The following is a 24,036-nucleotide window of genomic DNA, read 5'->3' on the forward strand; positions in this document are numbered from 1 at the left end:
AAACCTATGCTCACCAAAAAATACATGTGAGAAACCTTAACAGCATTATTCCTAAATCTCGAATTTAAAATAATCCCAAATGCTTGCCAACTGGAGAATCATATAAATCATATTTATAAGTCAATGATATATTCCTACTAGATTTCAATGACAAACTACAACATGAATCTCATAGATGTAATATTGTGAATCTCAAATTATCTAAATTCTATTTATATAAGTTCAAAGGCAGGCAAACTTCTCTATATTTGATGTCTGAATAATGTTTACCCTTGTGGAGGGATAGTGACTACAATGGGGTACATGGGGGAATTTCTAGGGTGTTGATATCCTTGGTTTCAGTGCTGATTACACAGATGTGTTCACTTTGGAAAATTCACTGAACTGTACTTTTGATATTTTGCTGGATAGATTTCCATAAAAGTTTACTTATAGAAACTCCAGTCCAAATTGATTTCTCTTACACTAGATCATAACTTGCTTCAGCAAATCTTGTTTCAGACTGTTCAGGGTGTTATCAGCCTTATATACTATTTGAGTTTTTAGCTCCTTGAAGTAAGAGAATTATTGGCTAAGTATTAATTAGCAAAATACATTGAGCCTCTGTGGAACAGGCTTGAATGCCAACCACCCTACCTGCTGTTCCATTTAGGTAGTCACTGTTTTTAAATGAAAGTTTACATTTCTCTTGGTGAAATCAAGATTATACTCCCTTATGTGAGACTAACAGAAAACCAGTTTATGCATCATCAATCTGCAGTTTGCAATCCTAATACTCCAGATTCACTTGATTCATTGCTCGAACTTAATCTTGAAAGCTTCCATCATGACTTTTCACAACTCTTGACAGGATGGTCTCTTGTATATATTTTCCTTCCATCTCCAAATGCCATCTCACCTTTTGACCAAAAATGGTCCCATCACTATCTTTCCTGGCTGCTTCTACTCCACAATTTAAGTGTTAAAACAGTAAGTGTGAATAACTGAATGGTCCCTAAATCATCACCCTTAAGAAAAGTCCCCTCTTGGACTCTCCATTTGTAGTCTGTCATTTTCAACATGCTTATATGAGAATTGCTTAATAATTTTCCTAAAAACAGCTTTCATACCCACTCCAAAAAGTTTGATGGTTAATATTCAGAATTTTTAAATTTTTAAAAATCTACGCATGATCTTTATTAATCCTCCTTGATATGACCCTGTCATAATTTTTTCAAGTTATTTAATTTAACATATACTGTAATGTTAATTTCAGGTATAGAATTTAGTGACTCAACACCACCTCCCCCCCCCAACACAAGTAAACATCCTTAATCCTTATCACCTATTTAACCCATTTAACCCATCTCCTACCCCTCTTCCCTCTGGGAAACCATCAGTTTGTTGCCTATAGTGAAGAGTTTGTTTCCTGGTTTTCCTCTTTCTTCCCCCACCCCACCATGTTCATTTGTTTCTTAAATTCCACACGAGTGAAATCATATGGTATTTTTCTTTGCCCAACTCCTATTTCTATGCTCACTTTGTATCCTTCACAAATCAATTTGTATTAGTCAAGATGAACCACTTTTTCTGGCCTCTGCTTTTGCTAGGGAATGGCCTTCCACCCCAGTAAGTTCTATCCACCAAGGCCAAGGCCTTCTCCACAAGTCCTTTCAAGTTCATGCAACTGAAGGCATACCTTCCCTGACTTTCTATGACATGTTTCTGCCTTGTTACTTGTGTGTATATTTAATTGCCCCTTAACCGTGAGTCCTCTGAGGAGAATATGTCATTCTTATCTTTAGCTTTCTACAGTTCCTAGCCCAGTGCCTGAAATAGGCAGGCTTTTAATGATCTCAAATGTATTGGTGATTCTTTTTTTTTTTTTTTTTTGGCAGTTCACTGGCCACTGTTGCCTTCCTTCATAGTTACTTCCAAAGTCTGTTTCCCCCGGTCACAACTGCAAAGTATCAAAAGTCCGGGAAAATAAAAAATAGTTCAGAATGGTCTTAGAGGTTCATTTTAGAAGTCAGTTAACTGGTAAAGAAGGATTTATGTGGTTTACCAAAAACTGCAATATTTCATTTAATTCTTACAAATATATGTATATCATAATATAGGAGGACTGAATACAGAGGTCATATTATACTATGATGTGATAAAGTACCTTCCTAAACATATCCTACTAGATTTAGGATTGAGTAAATTGGTGCAGCAGTTTAAGAACAATCTTTTCTCTATTTTCTCGACAACTAGGAAGCAGATGGTATCTAGGAGAATAAGTTAGGTAATTCCAATCTCAACTGTAGTTAAGGTTTTAGAGAAGTTACTAAACTTTTATGCCTCATAGAAATCTATAAGGATCTAAGTCACAGCCTTTCAAAAGTCTCTCTCAGAGATGGCAAGGTGATTCAATGGAGTACCAACAAAATTTCTTACAAGAATTTGTTTATATTTACCTAAAATAAACTTTACCATATGGGTTTATATGCTAACCTGACACATAACATACTCCAGGTATCCTGACAGAGATCATTACTCTGCCCTTCCACTTCGTGTACCAACTGCAATTCATGCATGACCCCTTAGGAAGATAAATGGATAATATCTACAAACTCAGTACTCTGGGGAGTGACAGGACAAACTTTAGCTTTAAGCTGTTTTGCTGGTTGTGTTCAAATTATCAAATGGGCTCATAAAGATAAATTGCTAATTTTTCCATTACAAAAAAAGAGGCTTGTTCAAATTTGATTTTTTCTATAATGAGTGTTAATACCTAATACTTAAAAAAAAAAAAAAGACCCATAAAGTTCTTGTTTAAGGGAACACTTAAGAGTGGATGAGACAGCAATGGTTTTTGGAAACTACTACTTCTTAGAACATTTTTAAACATTTGGAAGTATTTCTAGTATTATGCGATTGTTACCATAAATATGTGTTTATCAAAACTATCAAACTTTCAAGTGTGTATTTTTAAAGCTTTGAAGCAAAATTTTGCTTAAATGCCTTCCAAATCTTTCAAAATCTGAGTTTTAATGCTATTTGTTAAAATATAAAGTTACACAACATCAAAAAAACAAATAATCTGATTAAAAATGAGCAGAGGACCTGAATAGACATTTTTCCAAAGATGACACGCATAGGTGACCAACAGGCACATGAAAAGATGTTTACTATCATTAAAAACCACCATATCACCTCATACTTATCAAAATGACTAGTATTAAAAAGAGAAGAAATAAGTGTTGGCAGGGATATGGAGAAAAAGCAACTCTCATGCACTGCTGGTGGGAATGTAAACTGATGCAGCCACTGTGAAGAACAGTATGGAGGATCCTTAAAAAATTAAAACGAGAACTACCATATGATTTGGTTATTCCACTACTGATATATCCCCCCAAATGAAAACACTAATGTGAAAGGCTATATGCACACCTACCTTTGTTGCAGCATTAACAATAACCAATATATAGAAACAACATAAGTGTCCATCGATAGATGAATGAATAAAGAAGTGATACACACACACACACACACACAATGGAATAGTACTCAGCCATAACAAGGATATCTTGCCATTTTTCACAACACAGAAGGACTCAGAGGGTATCACGCTAAGTGAAATAAGTCAAAGACAAATATGACTTCATATTTGTGGAATCCTAAAAGCAAAACAAGCAGAAACAGACCCAAAAATACAGAGGACACACTGGGGGTTCCCTGAGGGAGGAAGGGCAAAATGGGTTAATGAAAGTGGGTATAGGCTTCTAGGTATGGAATGAATAAGTCACGGGGATAATAAGCATAGAATAAGGAACACAGTCAATAGTACTGTAATAGCACTGTATGCTGACAGATGGTAGCTACACTTTTGGTGAGCATAGTGCATAAAGCTGTAGAATCACTATGTTGTACATCTGAAATTAAGGTAATACTGTGTGTCAACTGTACTGCAATAAAAAAATATCAAACCTGAAAATATATAAGTCATTCTAGTAATTTTTTAAGAACTGAATGACATCATGGAAAATGGAAATTTGTCATACAAATTTCAATAATTTTGCTTAATTGGTAATTGAACTTAAAATCAGTTACTAAGACACAACAGAAACACCCAGTGATAAACTTTTTTATATGAAGATATATATTTTTGTGAGTCAATTTTTTCAGCTATGGAGGCTACTGAAGTGACATAATGGAGACAAACCAGATTTTTAAAACTGCCATGACAGTGTTGAACCAAAATTTTCAAAACTAATGAAACACCATCTTATTTAAAAAATTTTTAATTTTAGTCTGGTTAACAGTGTTGTTAGTTTCATGTGTACGATATAATGATTCAACACTCCCACACCTCACCCAGTTCTCATCGCCACACATGCACTCCTCAATCTCCATCATCCTACACTTTTTACAAATGAGATTACCATCACAGTTCAGTAAATTATTCATTAAAATTACTTATTCTAATTCATGTTTCATAAATCATTTATATATTAGCTTATAATGTCTAAATTTAAAAAGGGGACATGCTCAAAAGATGTTACTGAGAAATGTTATCTATGATCAAAAACTCAGAAACTATCTATCTAGAAAATGTCAAAGAGATGCTTTATGATATTAATGCCAAATATTGTTCCTGTAATTATATGGGAACTAAGATGGTTTTCTCGAAACCACTGAAAGGTGACAGGAAAATTTGTGTATTTAAATGAATATAACTGCCTATATATCTACATAAGTAGGATCAAGTACAGAGAATATGTGGTTATAAAACATCTAAAAATCTATATCCAGATATTCTTAAACATTCTCAAGCATTATACCTGGGAGAAAAGCATTACCACAGAAATACGTCCATTTTAATATAGACGTGTTAAAGAAAAACATGGCATATCACCATTTCATGTTGAGATTTTTTTCTAGATTTAACATTCTAATTTCATTCAATATAACACAGTCACAAGTCTCTTTTATGATCTCATCAGTATATTTACTTAAATTTTTCCTAGGTTTTACGTATCAAACCTGCAAGGCCCATTTGTATCTCCAAAATCATTTTCATACCATCATATACCTTGCTTGGTCCATTTTCTTTTTGGTAAGGCATGAAATCCATTTCAATGACGAAGATGCTGCAATTCTACAAATCTATTCTAGCAGAGAGACTTAGGACACCACTCATCTCTTTCCAGGTTATAATGGAATATTTCCTATTAGTTCAGGCTTTCTAAAAAAAATCTACAGGCAGGATTATTGTGTTGTCAAGGACCATACTCATTATTAATTCTTGGATGATTACAACCTATTAAGGTCCCAGTATTAGGAGTCCTCAATATCACAAATCACATAAGTTACTGAAATCAGGGAGGAATCCCATTCTGCATTCTGACCATCTATTTAGTACATTCATCGCTTAGCTGCAAACTTCTTGTACACAGGGATCGTGCCCGATTTATCCAGCGCACAATGCCTAACATGTAGGGGACGCGCATCTTTGGGAGAGTCAATGAATGTACTGTAGAAAGATATAGTAACAAATTAATGGACACATTAGTTCGATACTAATAAGGTACATGAGAAACTATGATAAATTTGGAGTAAAATAGATTTCCAGCTTTTTCCTGTGGTTATATATAACTTTTCCATATTTAAAAAAACAACTTATTACTATAAACAGTTTTACTGAGTTCTACATGCTACAAAGAATTGATAGTTTCTTGAAACCATTTCCCTACACATTATCTTTCCCCTGGCTGCTACTGGCCTTATGAGCAACAGAGGCAGTTACAAGTTTCTTCCGGAGAGCATTTCATCCTGAGTGAGAGATACAGTGGAAGGAGCCTCCTAACATCTGCAGTCAGACCCTTTGGTTTTTTGTTTGTTTTCACAGAAAACTATGAATTTGGCAAACTGCTCATTTACTGGGTATATGCTGCTACCACATGCTTGCTCATTGCTAAAAGTGCTTCTGTTTGTTGCATTCCATTGTATCACATTAGCAATTTAGTATTGCCTAGGTATATATATTTTAAAAAGAAACATTTTAGGAGAAAGCACTAGAATCTAGAAAATTCAACTATCAAAGCTTTCATTTTTTAAAATGAATTTTCTTATTTTTGGAGGGAAAAAATAAACCAATCCTTAATGGAAAAACTATGCTCTCTTTTGTTCTCTTGGATCATCATTAATCCCAGAACACAATGGAATACACATTTTCTTACCAAGCATGATTTCATTCTAGGTAGAGAATAAAAGCATTCTAGGAAAATGAATCAGCTAAATGAGACTTAATGGGAAATAGATAAATTATTATAAATTTACTTAAAGAGCATTTGCTAGAATAGTTTGATTACAGTGCAATGTCCCTTAGTATATACAAAAGAGAAGAGAAAAAACTTTTACTCACCTTTTAAAGACTGTCTTAGTCATGAGCACATGTATTTTTAACTTATTAAATAAATAAGTTTATATCATAAATTTTTATTGTTTATAAAAATATAAAAATTTCTAGTATTTAAGATAGCTAAACAATAGATCTGATGTTTTTAAACACCAATGTTAGTTTCTAATGGATTTAAAATATAATAGCTTAAATACTTAAATTATGAAAACATACACTATTCAGCAATTAAATGTTTAATAAGAAATTATTGTTTGTTAATTTAAGAAAAACAGCACCAAGAGAAAAGGAGGCATCATTACAATACAGGATCTGTTCAGGGACTTAAAACATTTTAGGTATTGATCTAAGCAGTAAAAATACAACATACATATGAATTATTATGCAAAGCACAAAGCCACAACACAAGTCATTAATAAACAAGGGTTAAAATACAATCATTTCACATTGACTAATCACAAAAATACAGTCATTAAATTAAGACATAGGGTTAAGGTTTATTTCCTTAATCATGCTTATAAATTATTACAAGATTTTCCACAAGATGGAGAACATTTAAATGTAGATTTACAACTTTCTTCCCAGTTATATTTTAATGATTTAACACTTTATAATTCTGCTTAAAATGAAATGTTTGAGATTTCATATTGTTCATATATGCATAATACATATACACACATTTGTAGTTTTCTAACCTAGTGAATAGGATCTGCTGAAATTAGTTACCCCTGAATGATTATTCATCTGTTAATAAGAGGTATTCTGAAGTTTGGGTAATATGTAGCAAAACAAAGAGGTAAAAGGTTATATCTAGTTTTAACAATAAAAACTTCAGATCCCTTAAACCCTTTTAATATAAAAGGCTAATTTAAGGAATAAAATTCTTCATATAATAAAAGAAATCCAGGCACTTTAATATATATGTACTTTATACCTATAAAAAGTGAATAAATAAGTTTGTAAAAACTCTCATATAAACACTGTGATTTTTAAAATTTCACCTTCAATTTATGAAAAAAAAAGGCATTACAGTTCTTCACTAGTGCAAAGACTGAATTATCCAATGAGCTCCTTTTGGAACAGGCTTGTAGTAAACAATGAAGAATTACGTACTTCTAAGTTACTATTTGGTAACTGGTTATTTTCTTGGTTATTAGTTTTTGTGAGAATGAAAAAGTTATCTATGCACAGAGCTTTACTGAACATGCAGGCTTTTTCACTTACAATATAATTTAATACAAATATATTGGAACATAGTACTAGATACCTTCCAACACAATATATAAACATTGTGTGACACTGTGTGTATATATATATATCACAATGTTATATAACAATTATATCTCAAAATAGGGAAAATATTCTCTAAATGCCATAGAAATATGTAGAGAAGGTTGATAAACCTTGTAAGATGTTTTAAAATATTAAAAACATCTAAAACTGACCCCAAAGGAATAACTGTATTTAAAGTTATAGAATATTAGAATTACATTTTATGCTAAATTTAAAAAGGATCATGTTTATTAAATAGAACAGGGGTCAGCAAACATTTCCTGAAAGAGCTAGATAAAAAATATTTCAGGCTTTAAGGGCCAGTCTCTATTGCAATAATTGTATACCAAAAGCAGCCATAGTAATACATTAAAAAAATGAGGATAACTATGTTCCAATGAAACTTATTTACAAAAATAGTCCATGTGCCATAGTCTGCTTGCTAACCACTTAAATAGAAAGTATGAAACAATTTTAGGTATTTCAATACCTAGCACAAAGCAGTAGGTAGAAGCAAATGTTTAAGGCTTTGTGAATTAATAAATTGATGAATGATTAGAAAAATAAAACTTCTGTGCTCAGAAACAAATGCCATTATAATTCAATCCTCTAAGTGGTCTGGAGCCTGCTTCCCTAACTGGGACAAAACCTGAAGAAAGCAATCCATAGCCTTATTAGGAACTAGGTTTGCAAACTAAAGCCAAAAAAAAAACCCCGAAAGACAATGTAACAGATCTAGTAAAGAGAAAGTGAATTTCCAATGTAAGCTAACAGAAAAGGGTATCTTTTTATATTTGAGTTCCTACATTATTTCAAATCTCTCCAACTAGACTATAAAGTCCATAGGAGTAAGAAATAGGTTTTTTTAAAAAAATATCTGTAGCAAGCAGTGTCTACGATATAGATGGTCAATATTTTATTAAGTAAATATGTGAATGTTTTCTATGGCAAAATATGTTTTTGTTAGTTCCAACAAAGTGATGCTGCAATTTAAGATCTTCCTATAAAGTTAAATTTTCCTTTTGTTTTAGATCAGTCACACTAACTATCCAGATGCATTTCAGCCTGAACTAGAACTTGACTTATTCATTAAATGGCATGAGTTTGAAACTTGGGTTTCTCACAATGTAAAGTTTTGACTTGGGAAAAGCAAACTGAGTGCAGGCACCAGTGTTGGTTATAAAGCCAGAGTTATAATTATTTTTTAAAAAAGAACTGTATAACTTTACAAATTATAAATAGGCTCACAACAGTTTTTCATCTGGAAGAAGTGTACTTGGTTGTTCAGGATTTAAAATATCAAAAGTGACCAAAATGCTAATTTCAACATATTTATATATTAATTATTCTTCAAAGCCTGGATATTTGAAATATACTAAATAAACCAGTCATGAACAATACTTATGAATTTTGTCTATGGCTCCAAAAAAATAAATTAAAACATTCCCAAAACACAGTAACTCCACACAGTGAAGATATATTTAGATAAATTACTATATAAATATCTTTCCATGATGTATGTAATAAACTGTAAACAATTCACTTTAAATTTCTCTATCTTTTAATATTTTCACATTTCCAAACAAAATACTAAGTTTAACAATGATAAAAAAAAGTTTTAAAGAATGTTATTTGCTTTTGGATCAGTTACTAGACATTGACAGACAAAAGCCACATACAGTTATACACTTAAACAAGACACAGCTTAATTTGCCATTGTAACAAGCACAATGTTAACATTATATACAAATGTATATAGTAAAACATTTACAATTAGGAGACAAGCCAAAGATGTACCGTAGGAAAATATTTCCATTAGAATAGTGCTATGGTTCAAAATTACTTATAAAAAATAAATACATATAAAACTATTATATATATTACAGTACTTGAAATTGAATGGATTTTTTTCCAAACTATCAAATTTAATAACACAAGCCAAGATGGCCAGTAATCTGCTTAAAATAAAAAATCAGAAGATATAGCATGTACCATAATTTATAAACAAGCAATTAAAGAAATGGGGGCATGATAAAACAAAACAGACAAAAATAAGATTACTATCGTACCGATTTCCATGGTCCCCGATGCCATGTTGCATCATCAGGGCAAGCATGCACATGACATTGTACCACACTAGGTGGCTTGTTTAAGATTTCACAGTTTTGCTCTTGTGACATTTGGCCATTGGGAAATTGACATATAACGAATCTTGATTTTATTCCTCCTCCACATGTTTGTGTACACTAAAAATAAGAAAATTCAAAACTATGTGGTTTTAAAGACAGTATTATATTGCTTTATTCAATGTTTAATACATAAGTATTAATGCTAGAGTTTTCTTCCTAGGTAAAAAAGTTTTAGTTCTATAATAAAAAAAAAAATTGACAAAATTTTGAGAATTAGTACCATAAGATGTTTCAATATCAAGGACCTATAAAATAGACAAGTCAAATAAAACTGATTTACTTAAGTAATAAACATTAACTACATAACTTATGATATCCCATCAATAGATTACTGGGTAACCATGAGAGCTAGTAAGATAGATCTAAACTTATAAACAGGGAAAGATGTTCGGTATATGTTACATGAAAATAGTAGGTGGCAGCTTGTGTAATATGAATCTATTTGTGGAATCCACACAAGACCAAAGTCTGGAAGGAAATGTATCAATATTAAAAGTTCTCATCTCCTCATAATTTTCCCTATCATTTGAATTTTTACAAAGAGCATGCCTAAATCAGGAGTAAAAACGTTATTTTCATTTTGGAAATTGTAAAAGAACATTTTTAAAATGTACTTGATATTTACTGGCAGCTGGTCAGAAGTGGATCTTTAAACAATGATTTCAAAATGCTCTGAGAAACAAAGGGTTGCAGAAGGGGAGGTGGATGGGAGTATGGGGTAACTGGGTGACAGCAATAAGGAGGGCACTTGATGGGATGAGCCCTGGGTGTTATAGTATATGTTGGCAAATTTTTAATTTATTTTTTTAATTTAAATTAAAAAGAAATGCTCTGTGAGAAAATATATACTGAAAGTCATTAAATATATTTGACTAATTAGGTGATTTTGTTCATCCAAAGCCAATCTAAGTCTTTCTTACTCTTTCTCCTGCATAATATAGGTGGAATTGTATTCATCAAAACTATTTTAAAAATTATCTTCATATCCCCAGTGTCTAGAAGAATGCCAGGACATGAAGTGCTCAATAATTGACAACTATCTGCTTAGAAAATTCACCACGTGAATGGCTCAGTAATAGGATAAAAGCATGGCCTATGTATATATCATCTAATTTTTTATCTTTATAGCAACAAAATTTTCTAAGAATATACTAATTTTAGAAAGGCATTAGTGATTCACAGACATATTGGCTAGCATAATAGATTCTGCTAAAAAATGTGGAGCATTTCCTATCACGAAGAAGTGATTTATACCATGACAGTCTATTAAAAGAACAAGATTTTCCTAAAAATAAAACCTTTCTGTGTAGTATGGTGAAGGAAGATTATCCCGCAGTAACAGCGTGAGGTACTTAACTTTCAATCTTCAGAGAGTCACCATCTCCAAAATTTTAGAAAACATTCAGACTTACTTCTCCCCAGCTGCCATAGCTCCACCGTGGACAAGGGCCTGAATGGCAGTGCTGGGCCTCTGGGGGCCTGGAGGCTGCATCACAGGAAGTGGCACTCTGTCCGTCTTCATCCTGGCAGACCACAACTCTGCGCTGAACACCTCGAGCACAGCTGCTGGAGCACTGGCGAGGATAAAACACAAACTGTGGACGCCACATCGTGAAATTACATGGGGATAAATCAGCATTTGGACTCAGGTTCAAATTCTCCCTTCTAAAATCCCCCTCTTGTTGGGAAAATTTGAGTGGAGAAATCTGCCAAAAACATGAGTGTCTATTAGAATTTGTTGATGGAAGGAGAAAAGGTAAAGTCTGCAATAGCGAATCCAGGCCCATCCTAAGTGTTAAGTAGAAAGGAATTAAAAAAAAAAGGCAAAAAAAAAAAGAAAGCTTTGATATTGTTTTTCTTTGTCTCAATTTTTATGTAAAATATGAACTACAATTTTACCTTTTGTAGGTTCGTGGTTTTACACCCGCTTACTGCACACTGCTATTGCAGTAATTTCTAGGTTTGATTTTTTTCATAAACATTTGCAGTCTTAACCTCTTAAAAGATTCTTTTGTTTTTATCATAATGGACTCTAATCAGATTGTTTTTAAGTGCATTCCTCTGTAATCATAATATCACATTAGTGTATAGTTCAATAAGGACTCTGGGGATTTGCAATCTGCACCAAAAATCGTTTAATCCTTTTAAGATTCAAACTATTGATCTTCAGATAAATTTAGCATTAAAAGTATCTGATGTCATTGCATACATATCTGTTAAAAGGCTATAATATAACAAAATTATAGAATTAATATAACTCAATAAAGACAACTTACTGATCCCCATGGTCCTGTTCTCCATTGGTTTCCTCTGATTGACGGGTAGACCCCCTGATTTTGATTATCCTCTGGTTTGTGAGTTAATGGAAAATTCCTGCCTGGAAAATGGCTTGGCTGCTCAGAGGAACTTGGAAAGTGACTGTACATGGGTGGGCAGGCTGCCAGGTTACATTCTTGTTCTATCAAAGGGCGAACTGCAGGGTCACAGTAATTCTCATTAATTGGCTGATGGTAGTTGATGCATAAAACTTGTCGAGTTGTTTTTCCATGGCCACAGGAAGCTGAACACTGATCACAAATTTACCCACATTTATAATGTAATAAATCACATTATTATACTGTTAATTATATTTGAACTTTTCATTTTATTTTTTCTTGTAAAAATACTTACAGGTGACCAATTCCCAGTTTGCCACTCCCCACAAGGGTTAAAACAAACAGATATTTCAGCAGGTCGGGGTAAATGGGCACAATAGGATTCATCTGCTATTCCATCATAAGCATCACGACAGCTTACATAACGGGCTTGATTACCTTGTCCACAAGACACAGAACACTTAAAAAAAAAAAAAAAAAGATTGTACCAAGGTGTTATAACAGTACATCTCTCAGGTAGCTTTCGCTCCAATTTCTAAAACATGAAGTTTCTTTAAAAAATTATAAATAATATCACTTGGCATCATTTCTGAGTAAAATGAAGACAGGGCAATGAATACCCTAACTCCTTGGTTCAGATCATAAATTTACAAATGAGATATTCGCAGTAAGAATAAGATACTACTCAATTTCTTAGAATACAGATTATTATTTGCTAAAAAGATAAAGAAAACATTTTATAAAACAATCTTATTTTAAATATCTTTAAACATCTAATAGTCAATATAATCCCACAGTTAAAATATTCAGAGAATCTTTGAAGTTTACAAATATAGCTTCTATAAAAGATTAAAGCAAAGCATATATTCCAAGTAAAGTTTTCAGTTTAGAAAAACATGATGATGTTGATGGCTTAAATAAAGGATGATAAAAAGCCTAATTTCATGTCTGCTCTGCATAACCATCTATGAGACAAATATTATCATCCCCATTTGGTAGATGAGAAAAAAGACCTAGAAAACTTTAATTTTTACTCAGAGACACAGAGCTCTTGGTAAGAATAGTATTTAGCCATTAAATTATCCATCTCTGAACCCTACCCCACCTTCTACATCAAGGTACCTGAAAATGAATGCATAACATTAATTTGGCTAACCTGAAGCAATCATTTTGCTGATGTGTAAAAGCCTCCATAATACAAACACTATAGTTCTTTTTTTTTTTTTTTTTTAAGATTTTATTTATTTGAGAGACAGAGCACTAGCAGGGAGGGTGGGCAGAGGGAGAGGAAGAGGACTAAGCAGATTCCCTGATTACATGGTAGCTCAACAGAGGGTTTGATTCCAGGACTCCAAGATCATGACTTGAGCTGAAGTCAGACAGCCAAACCATCTGAGCCACCCAGGAACCCCCAAACACTGTACTTCTTAAAGGAATTCACTTACTGGGGTCCAAGAACCATGTCGCCACTGGGCTATCTTTCCTATGGGAACAGCTGGCAATGAAGTGGCCCCAATTTTAGGGATAACTGGGCAAGGTATGACTATACAGTCCTGTTTAAAAGAAAAATGCATCTCAAAACATCAATGAATTAATCACTCTGATTTATATTAAATTCTATACTTCATTTCTTCCATATGTCTAATTCAGGAACAGCTGCATAATGACAAATTGATGATATAAAAGTTTTTAATCTTTCAGAAGTTACAAAGTACTATTCAAGGGCTACAAGTGAATAGTACAGATCTGAATCCCAAGGTTTGGATCATTCTATCTGATGACTGAAAAGAAACATAGCAATAGTCCTTCAAAAATACCGTTAAGCTGAAACATCCTGAGTGAACATAGACCATCACTCTCAAAAAGCGTAACACACTTTAGAACTTCATCATATTCACAATAGATACTATCCTTCTGCCATGCAAAGAATTAAAATACCTAAATGAGTGATTCAATGGCAGATAAAGAGTAAAAAAATAAAGCTATAAAGCTGGCAACACCTTAAAAAATAAATTCTCCAACACGCATGTGCACAAACATGTTTTCAAGGGCTATTAGGAAAAATATATATGAAACAAGTTTAACACATTAATTTTCCTGTGACAAATCTTGTTTTACAATCTATGAAGAAGTATCCTTTACCTGCCTGTCACTTGGGCGACTGGCTCCATGGCACACTCTGTCATCTAACACTGCACTGAGCAGCTCATTGACACATTTAACAGCACGCATCTGATACCCACGTCCACATGTGGCCGTGCACTGGAAGGATACAAACACATATCCAACAATATTATTCAAAAATTGTATAAGCTTAATTTTCTTATTTATTTTTTTAAGATTTTATTTATTTATTCATGAGAGACAGAGAGAGAGGCAGAGACTCAGGCAGAGGGAGAAGCAGGCTCCATGCAGGGAGCCTGACGTGGGACTCGATCCCGGGACTCCAGGATCACGCCCTGGGCCGAAGGCAGACGTCCAACTGCTGAGCCACCCAGGGATCTCTAATTTTTTAAATACAGTTAATATACTTTCAGATCTTTTTATTAGTCCTTTACATCAGATTCTGTACAAAATTGGCAAATGTAATCAATATACATTTATTCCAATTTAGACGGCTAATAAAATACTGAAGTTAAAATGGAAGACTGTTATTGTATCTTTTTTTTTTGAAGAGATTATACATTTTTTTATTGGAGTTCAATTTGCCAACATATAGCATAACACCCAGTGCTCATCCCATCAAGTGCCCCGCTCAGAGCCCATCACCCAGTCACTCCAACCCCCCCACCCACCTCCCCTTCCACCACCCCTTGTTCATTTCCCAGAGTTAGGTGTCTCTCATGTTTTGTCACCCTCACTGATATTTTCACTCCTTTCTCCTTTATTTCCTTTCACTATTTTTTATATTCCCCAAATGAATGAGACCATATAATGTTTGTCAGTGATTGACTTACTTCACTCAGCATAATACCCTCCAGTTCCATCCACGTCAAAGCAAATGGTGGGTATTTGTCGTTTCTAATGGCTGAGTAATAGTCCATTGTATTGTATCTTTAAAAAGTTACATCAAAATGTCAATAGTCTTGACATTTTGGGGGTAGAGTTAATACAATTTAGGGGAACTAGATATTCTTCAAAATCTACCTGAGGCATGTCTTCTAATATGCTAAATAAATTTCAAAGAGATGAAGAAGGAAGAGCATAAAGTTAAATGGAAGGTGAAACAAGGTTTCCCATCCAGAGTGGCAGCCACCAGGAGTTAATAGGCCACCCATCATCTAGCCTGACCACTGCTCATCCTACAAATTCCTAGCTCCCTGCTTGACAAAACTTCTAAACAATGCCTACTCTCAAGGCGGTAAAGCTAATTTAGACACAGAACACGAAAATATTTATAATTTAAACAAAGCTAAAGAATAAATTTGCAGCATTTTGGTTAACAAGTGAATTCAAAAGCAAAGCTGAACTGTTAACCACAGCAAAATTAGCAGCACTGATACAACTGTGTAGATAGGAGTTTACATTTCAAGGATTTTTTTTTTTTTTTAAAACCCCACATTTAGCTGCCTCCAGTAAGAGAAGGAATACACCACAATTTTGGTGCTATTCTATAAAGATTAATTAAATCAGGAAAGCCATTCTTATACTCACAGAACCCCATGGTCCTACTTGCCAGGAAGCACATGTATGAAGCTCACATGGTCTCAAAGATTCAGGTTTGGTACCTGGGTTACAGAGACCATCATTCAAATGATCTTCATTCAGCTGGCACCACACTTGCCTTTGTTTTGTTCCTTTTCCACATGTAACAAGACACTGAAAGAATACAAATGGTTATTCTCAATATTAGTCAACATAAATGCCTTAAAAAAAATGACACCATGACAAGTTACACATTAAAATGCATGTGAAAGACCATTCCTGGCACATTTTTCCCTTCATTCCTCCGGAGATATTCACCAGGTAAAATCAGCTACACCAAACTCACTGCCCAAATCTCAGTATAGCATTCATCTGTTCTAGAAACAAAGGTGAAAAAACTAACTTTAAGTATATATCTCAGGCCACTGTGAACACTGGGACTTCCTTATGAATACGGTTAGTGATTAAACACCAATCAATGTTATTGTTAGCGGGACAGTATGGCTTAAGAACAAACCATTAACTTGTAATTGCTTTGATGCAGTTATTTATAAAGTAAGATTAATTCTTTTTTTACAACTTTGAAGCCTTAAATTGCGAAGCTTTCCTACAAGATATTATAACAGTTCTTAGCCTCATCTGTTCAATGTTACCTCACTCCACTCACTAGTAGCCCAACTGGGACAGGAAAATTCATTGCAATTCTCCGTTGTCACTCGGGGAAGCTCTTGGCATTCTCTGTTAGCAACATGGTGGCCAAAGTTATTTATACAGTACGATTCTCGAGACCTTTCCCCTCCTCCACAACTCCTGGAACACTGATTTAAATGACAAAAACAAAAACAAAAAAAAAAAAAGTGGTGACAAATGAAGAAAGATTTTACCAAAAATATTCTTTAGAGTAACAAATATTAAAAATATATATATATAGGCAACTTTTCTTAAGCACTACTGGTTATTTATACCTGGGACCATTCTGAATAATGCCATCTTGTTAAGACACAGTCACCATGGCAGGGTTCTCGTGTGGGAGGTTTAAGTTGGTCACCACAGTAGTGGTCATCTACTGGAACTGTCTGTCCTTTATGAATGGAGTACTTCATGCAGTGGACATCCAGTGACCTATATCCTTGACCACAATGGGATGAACATTCACTTTTGCTAATGATGTGCCACCTAGAAAAAAAGGATGTTATTATACTTAGGGATGCCAATTAGTGCAATTTTAAAAAATGGATTCAGAGAAATTCATGCATAGGATTCAATTTTGAAAATTCTGTTAGAATTGATTGACAACCTGCCTGGATATACTGGATATATCATTAGATGAAAAATTCTGAGGTAAGCCCAAACTTTTATTTTTATAGATGAGAAAATGAGGCCCAGAGGTAGAAATTATTTTACCCCCAAAATAAAATCTATCTTATCCCCCAAATATATAAAAATGATGGTGGTCTGGCTAAAGCTAAAGAAAGGGAACCAGCACTATATCTAGTGATGTCAGTCTGGCATTTGGTGGTGGCTTTGTAGGTTCAAGGAACTCCAAGCTTTCCCAAAAGCCTTCGAAAACAACTGGTTTAGATCACGATTACCCAATTACTTGGTGGTAGATTTAAGACTGAATATACCTGACTCACAAACAGGTAGTATGTCTCTATGCAATCACACTAAAGTATTTCATGATTGGGAAATATCTTACTAGACCAGTAAGACAAAGCCTTTAAACATTGGCAAACTAGGTTTTTATAAGGCATATTATATTTTCTAATTCTTGTAAACTATTTTTTAGACATGTTTTCAGAGAAAACATTTTTTTTCTGCAAGTAATCTGCTTGTTTTAGCCAAATTACCACAATTATAGCCTAGCGATCTATCAGACAAGATGAGTGCAACAGTAAAACAGAGCATAGAATTCACAAAGCTTGTTTCAATTCCCAATAGCATCTCAGGGATTTCATTGTGCTTCATTCCACGGCAATAAGTGGATGAGATTTATTCAAGCAACTCTTCTTTCAAACAACAACATAAATATATAAAAATGATCATCCTTGCTGACTGAGAGATTGGGGCCATGCCTCAATGTTAATGGTCACTCACTAGATGGGGTTGTTCTTAACTTTGCTCTAAGACCAATTCCAGTCACCATCACCCTCACCAAAAGACAGGTAAAATTTAGAAGTGGATACTTCCCTGTCCCATAATCTAAGATCATGTTTCTTAATGTTTAATAGACAAAATATTGATAAGATCAAGAAACCACTCTACTGATTCTTTAATCCTCAAACTTTAAAAGTTTATTCATAGGTTCAAAGGGAACTATACAATCGTTCTCCAAAATTTATTGTTTCAGATCTTTAAACTATGGATTTTAAGATTAGAGTTTACCTATGTATCTTACAAATTTGTTTCCAATCCTTACACAAAATTGAGACCTATATACTGGTATTCATCAAATACTATGAATAAACATTCAAATCAGTTGCCAAGTTTCACAATAAACTAGTGAACCTGACATTTTATACTAGCAGGGACACAGGATAGACATTAATTACAGGTCCATCCGAGCAGGCACTGTGCTAGATGCTTTACATCTTATCTCACTTATTGATTTTACCCTGGTTACATAACACATTATTGCTTTACCTTAGTTCACAGTCTGTATTACACCTTTCAGTCACAAACAATGGAAGTGGCAAATGGTCACATCTTTGATCGGACACTACCATGTGATCACTCTTCCGAATGCAGGTAATTTTTCTTCTGTGAAGACCTTGGTCAAAGTCAAATGACAATTAAATGGAAAGTTCTCTTAAGTAGATGTTCTAGAATTATTTAATTCTGCTAATAGCCTAAGCAATTCAGTGAAGTAAAAAAAAAAGAAAAGAAAGAGAAAATTCCAACACAAGATACAGTATAGACTAGCATATTAATTTAGTCAAAAATGACTTTCTGGAGTAAGCAAGCTGAATCCTGACTGAGAAGTTTGCTTACTGAAGCGACACACGGAGGGTGGGCCAGATAGAGAGTAGAAAGAAATTCCTGAGAGCTGGCTAGAGTGGTCAGAGTTGACACCGATGCTCTGTAGTCCACTACTGTTTCCCATTATTTGCTTGCCTTTTCTCCAGAGAAGAATTGCATACCTTCACTTGCTACATGTTACTCCAACTTCCTAAGAGAGGTATATACTTCCATGTTCATTGACTTTGGGCTTATGCCAACCAACTGCAAAAGAATATGACCCTTTTCCACTTCTAAGCAGAAGCTCTAAAAGCTACTATATACTTCTGTCCAGCTCACTTTCCCTTTCCCCTCTGTCTCTAAAGTAGCCTTTCCCAGATAAGATTGATCTTTCAGATTGGAACTGTGAATGGAAAAGACACCAACAATAAAAAGATCATTGGCTATCAGTTTGACAGGGTATGGAGGGAGGGATTTTTAGCGCAGGGAAAGTATTCTGCATGATGCTGTAATATGTATACGTGCAATTAAACATTTGTTAAAATCCATTGGATGTATAACACAGCGAACTGTAAACTATGGGTTGTAGTTAATAACAAATCAATTGTAACAAATGTGTCTCACTAATTCAAGAAGTTATAGCGGAATGGGAGGGAGGAGGTGAAAGACAATGTGTGAATTTTCTGTACCTTCTGCCTCAATTTTTCTATCAACCAAAACTGCTCTAAAAATAATCTTTTTTTGGGATGCCTGGGTGGCTCAGCAGTTGAGTGCCTGCCTTTGGTTCAGGGCATGACCCTGGGGTCCTGGAATCGAGTCCCACATCGGGCTCCCTGCATGGAGCCTGCTTCTCCCTCTGCCTGTGTCCTTCTTTCTCTGTCTCTCATAAATAAGATAGATGATAGATAGATAGATAGATGATAGATAATAAATAAAATCTTTAAAAAATATTTTTTTAATGACATGAATACGGATACCAAACTGAGAACAGCCATTGCCAATAGGCAACTAAAACATAGTAGGACCAAGAAATAAACCTTTGTTTTACAAATCCATTGAGATTTGCTGGTTGGTTGTACACAGCATCACCACAGTGAAAGCAAAGCTAAGTAGTGATTATAATGGGCCAGAGTAGACAGATCTTTACACTTTCTGCAATGAGAAGAAGGAAAAAGTTTAGGCAGAGACATGATCAAGTTTCTATTTCATCAAAGTTCAACTGCATACTTTCAGTTAGCTAAACATGAACATGCATGTTTATCTTTGCTCCGTCCTAAATACCATCTGAAAAAAACATAAGGAATTTTGAAAAGGAATAAACCTAACAGAACAAAAAGAATAAAAAAAGGAAGCACAGTAGGCAAGGAAAGAAATTCTGAATATGAAAAGGGGATGGAAATAACTAACAGAGCCCAGGAAGCTGAAACTTAAGCCTGTAGAGGGACCAAGTGAATAAGAAACAAATCATTCATGCTAAAGAATCCAAGAAAATTCCAGGAATTGAAAACACCAGGTTCTGTTGAAGAAGTGAATGTGTGAAGGGTAGGCCCGAAAAAAATGGAGAAGTGATTGAAAAGTACTGATGAAGAATAGTTGGACTCCTACCCTTCTAGTCGAGAGCAGCATTGTCCAATAAAAATAGAATGTGAGCAATGTATGTAATTTCACATTTTCTAGTTGTCACGTTAATAAAAAAAAAGACATGGGTGAAATTGATATTTGGTACGTCTAACCTCAAATACCTAAAATATCATTTTAGCTATGTTTTACTTTTTTTTTTCCACAATGAGTTCTCAAAATTCATTGTGCATTTCAGGCTTTTACCACATTTCAATCGGTTAGCTACATTTGGCCAGTGGCTACCATACTGGACAGCAAAGCTCCAGGAAAAGTGAACCTGGGGAGATAGACAGCTTAAGGAAGTTGGGGGAAGTACTGTACCAAAAATAAGAGAATTAAGAAAAAGTCTCCATATTGAATGATGAGAACCAGGCCTACTGGACTCTCTTTCCATTCCCCTCTGGCTCCAAGCCGACTTTTATGGTTCTCTCGTCTCCAGGCTGACCAGAAGATTCCCCTCTTGAGAGGCTCTTTAACCCCCAAGAAGATTAACTGACAATGACATGTGGGGTTTCTCCTCCAATGACACATGAAAGGGCTATTTAGTGATCCAATTACTCTATAATGAGGTCCTACTTCACTTATCTGACCAACACAGAACTCTCAATCTGCATTTTAGTCTTAAATATGAACAAATAGCCAAGGATCAGCAGACATTTCAGGAAATTCACTGACACACAAGAGACCAAAATAAACAAAAACAAAGTAAAACTAAAATGAAACAGATTATGTCAGATAGAAGAAAATCTAAAGACTATGATTAATACTGTCAGAGACACAGATATTACACATTTATGAAACAAAAGCAAGATGTTATGACTAAGAATGTTAACAGTGTAAATCCAGAAAAGAAATTAGTAAATAGTGACTGGTTCAGGAGGTTGAATGTCTGAAATATATAAATATCAGAAAGATTTAAGAGAAAATTCAATGTAAGGAAATTATTAAATCATACAGTAAAATTTCTCAAGTCAAAGAACCTGTTTCCAAATGTGAGTGGCATCCTAATGACCCAGGAAAACAGATGAAAGAAACACCAACATCAAGGCAAATTGTCCTGAAATTTCACACCACTAGAATTCAAGAGAGGAGCCACAAAACTTCCACAATGGAAAGTGTCAGAGAAACACAGGAAACCAGAGAACAAGACTTTCAACCTTCTAAAGTACAAAATCTTAGTGTTTATTTCAAACTACTGAGCAAATATGAGAATAATGCCATTTTCATATATGAAACGTTTCAACAAACTACCTTTTTCATGAATATTATTGAGGGATATATTTCATCAGTGGGGGAAATAAAAAGAGGAATTCATGGGATTTAGAAAACAGGGAACACAGAAGAGAGTCCCCCAGAAAATAATGAAGGGAAAGTTCACGATGACAGTCATGTAAAAGGACCAAAAGCAACAAAACCAAATTAGAGCAAGAGAAAAGAGGGCCACAGTAACAGTAGACTGATTCAAAAAGTAAAGGAGAATTGAAACTGCCAGATTAAGTAACGTACTTGAAAATATTCAGATAAAATTTCTAAGCTCTCACAAAGTTTGGGAACTCATTACATTCAGTACACGGAATAACAAAACTGAGGGAATTTCAATCTTAATTTTTTAAAAAGAACGTATATGTGTGTGTATGTGTTTATTTAGCTAGCAGGTCCGGGAGAGGGGGTGGGCAGAGGGAGCCACAGATTCCCTGACATGGGAGCCTGACATGGGGCTCAACGCCAAGACTCGGGGACCATGACCCGAGCAGAAGGCAGATGCTGAACTGAGCCACTCAGGCACCCCTCATTTTTTTTTTTTTTTGGAAGAGAACGTGCACATGTGTGCACACACTCATGGTGCAGAGAGGGGCAAAAGGAGAGTGAGAATCTTAGGCTGGTTCCATGCCCAGAGCAGAGCCTGATGCAAGGGCTCAATCTCACAACCCTGAGATCTTGACCCAAGTGGACATTAAGAGTTGGACATTTAACCAACTGAGCCACCAGGCCCCCCATGGGAATTTCCTTTTAGAAAAACTAAAAAGTTACAAAGAGCGAATATAACCATCGTATACTATGTGGCAACTAACAGTTTTTTCCCTCCAGCTCAGAACTGCTGAAGAGAGATCACTCTGGTTCAGACTCCCAAACCACTGCATCAGGTCTTGAACCTTTTATTTGGATCTTGCTCTTTTTTACTCGATACATTCTCCACATTTTCACACATTCCCTCACTCACCTGATGTTTGGATTTGTTCCTAGCTCCCCATATCCACTGCCACAGACCGGGGTACCCATTCCATGCTGGAATGCTGTTCCCTGTTCTCAAAATCTCCATTTCCTTTTGTAAGGCCCATCTAGGGTCCTTCTGTCTCCTCCTCTGTACCAAAACTTTGTTCCTCCTTCCAGCATTTATGCCAGTCAGTCATTTACTATCTATGGCAGTCTCCCTCCACAGACATCGTCCCAATGAAAACATCTGTTCCCATGCAATCAATCTGAGCACCACAATCCCAACATCACAGTACCAAGTCTGTGTGTGTGTGTGTGTGTGTGTGTGTGTGTGTGTGTTTTTCCAGAACAGGACACCACAATTTCTTTGGCACCTTGAGGTCAGTTTGTTAGTCTGTTCCTCACATTCCCCCCATCTATGGTCACTGCCTCTGGCTACCCACCTTATTTCAGCTCATTTCCATTTGGTTCTGAGCAACGTCTCCTCTCAACCACTGCTCCCCTAATTTCCAAAACTTTTCTCCAGTCCCCATGAGAACTACTTTCCACTGCATCAGACTTCCCTGTGCCTTCATATTGAATCTCCTCACACACTGCTCCAGCTTTTTTGCAGTTCTCTGGGCACATCTGTAGCTCTGCATTTACTTAGACCAAGAAAATCTACTCATGCTGGTTTTATCCACTAGAATTTAAAACTCGGATGCAGAATTGAGGTCTTAATTTGAAACAAAGTAGTCCCTCAAAGTACTGATTTGATAAGTATTACACAATTAAGTATCCATAACTACACATTTCCCAAAGATTACAGTCTCTTCACATATTCTTTCTCGACCGTAAATGTCCCTGCTTTTCCATTTACTGGTACACTTCTTTCCAACACTACATGCCAACACTACAAATGTACTTTCTTGTGGTCATGGAAAGAAAATAAAAGAATGCAAGGATGTTGGGTACCCCAACACCGAACGGAAGAGATTGGTTACTAGGAAAGTGTATGGAGGTGAGTGGGTGAGAGAACACTTATTTCACTGGGAAAGAGTATACATCAGTTCCGCATCATCGTGGTCTCAGTACTGCAGTCAACCACGGGCCAGAGATGATCCACTTTTTAATGCACCACCTGAAGATCAACAGAGCCTAGAGCCTAACAGAATTCACCACACTTCATCTCATCACATGAGCATTTTGTCACCTCACATCATCACAAGAAGGGTGAGTACAGTACAATAAATTTGGAGAGAGACCACATTCACAGAAATTTTATTAGGTACAGGTGATCCTTCAACAACATGGGTCTGAACTATGCAGGTCCACTCACACATGTTTTTTGATAAATACCATAGATGTATTTTGGCTTCTGGTTTTGTTAACATTTTTTTTC

At 35.0% G+C, this 24,036-nt stretch overlaps 1 protein-coding gene across 1 annotated transcript in view; it reads right to left on the minus strand.

The window, feature by feature from the left end:
* Positions 1-24,036, minus strand: part of ADAMTS20 (ADAM metallopeptidase with thrombospondin type 1 motif 20) — a 163,910-nt gene that overhangs the window by 57,251 nt on the left and 82,623 nt on the right. The window contains exons 19-28 of the mRNA XM_055318796.1: positions 18,507-18,633; positions 16,829-17,039; positions 16,517-16,681; positions 15,873-16,037; positions 14,361-14,480; positions 13,664-13,771; positions 12,514-12,678; positions 12,120-12,410; positions 11,256-11,417; positions 9,724-9,900 (exon numbers count right to left, since the gene is read on the minus strand). Coding sequence (XP_055174771.1) covers positions 9,724-9,900; positions 11,256-11,417; positions 12,120-12,410; positions 12,514-12,678; positions 13,664-13,771; positions 14,361-14,480; positions 15,873-16,037; positions 16,517-16,681; positions 16,829-17,039; positions 18,507-18,633 — 1,691 coding nt within the window. The remainder of the gene's footprint in view (positions 1-9,723; positions 9,901-11,255; positions 11,418-12,119; positions 12,411-12,513; positions 12,679-13,663; positions 13,772-14,360; positions 14,481-15,872; positions 16,038-16,516; positions 16,682-16,828; positions 17,040-18,506; positions 18,634-24,036) is intronic.

Source organism: Nyctereutes procyonoides, unplaced genomic scaffold (genome assembly GCF_905146905.1).
Source record: "Nyctereutes procyonoides isolate TBG_1078 unplaced genomic scaffold, NYPRO_anot_genome, whole genome shotgun sequence".
Taxonomy (NCBI): domain Eukaryota; kingdom Metazoa; phylum Chordata; class Mammalia; order Carnivora; family Canidae; genus Nyctereutes; species Nyctereutes procyonoides.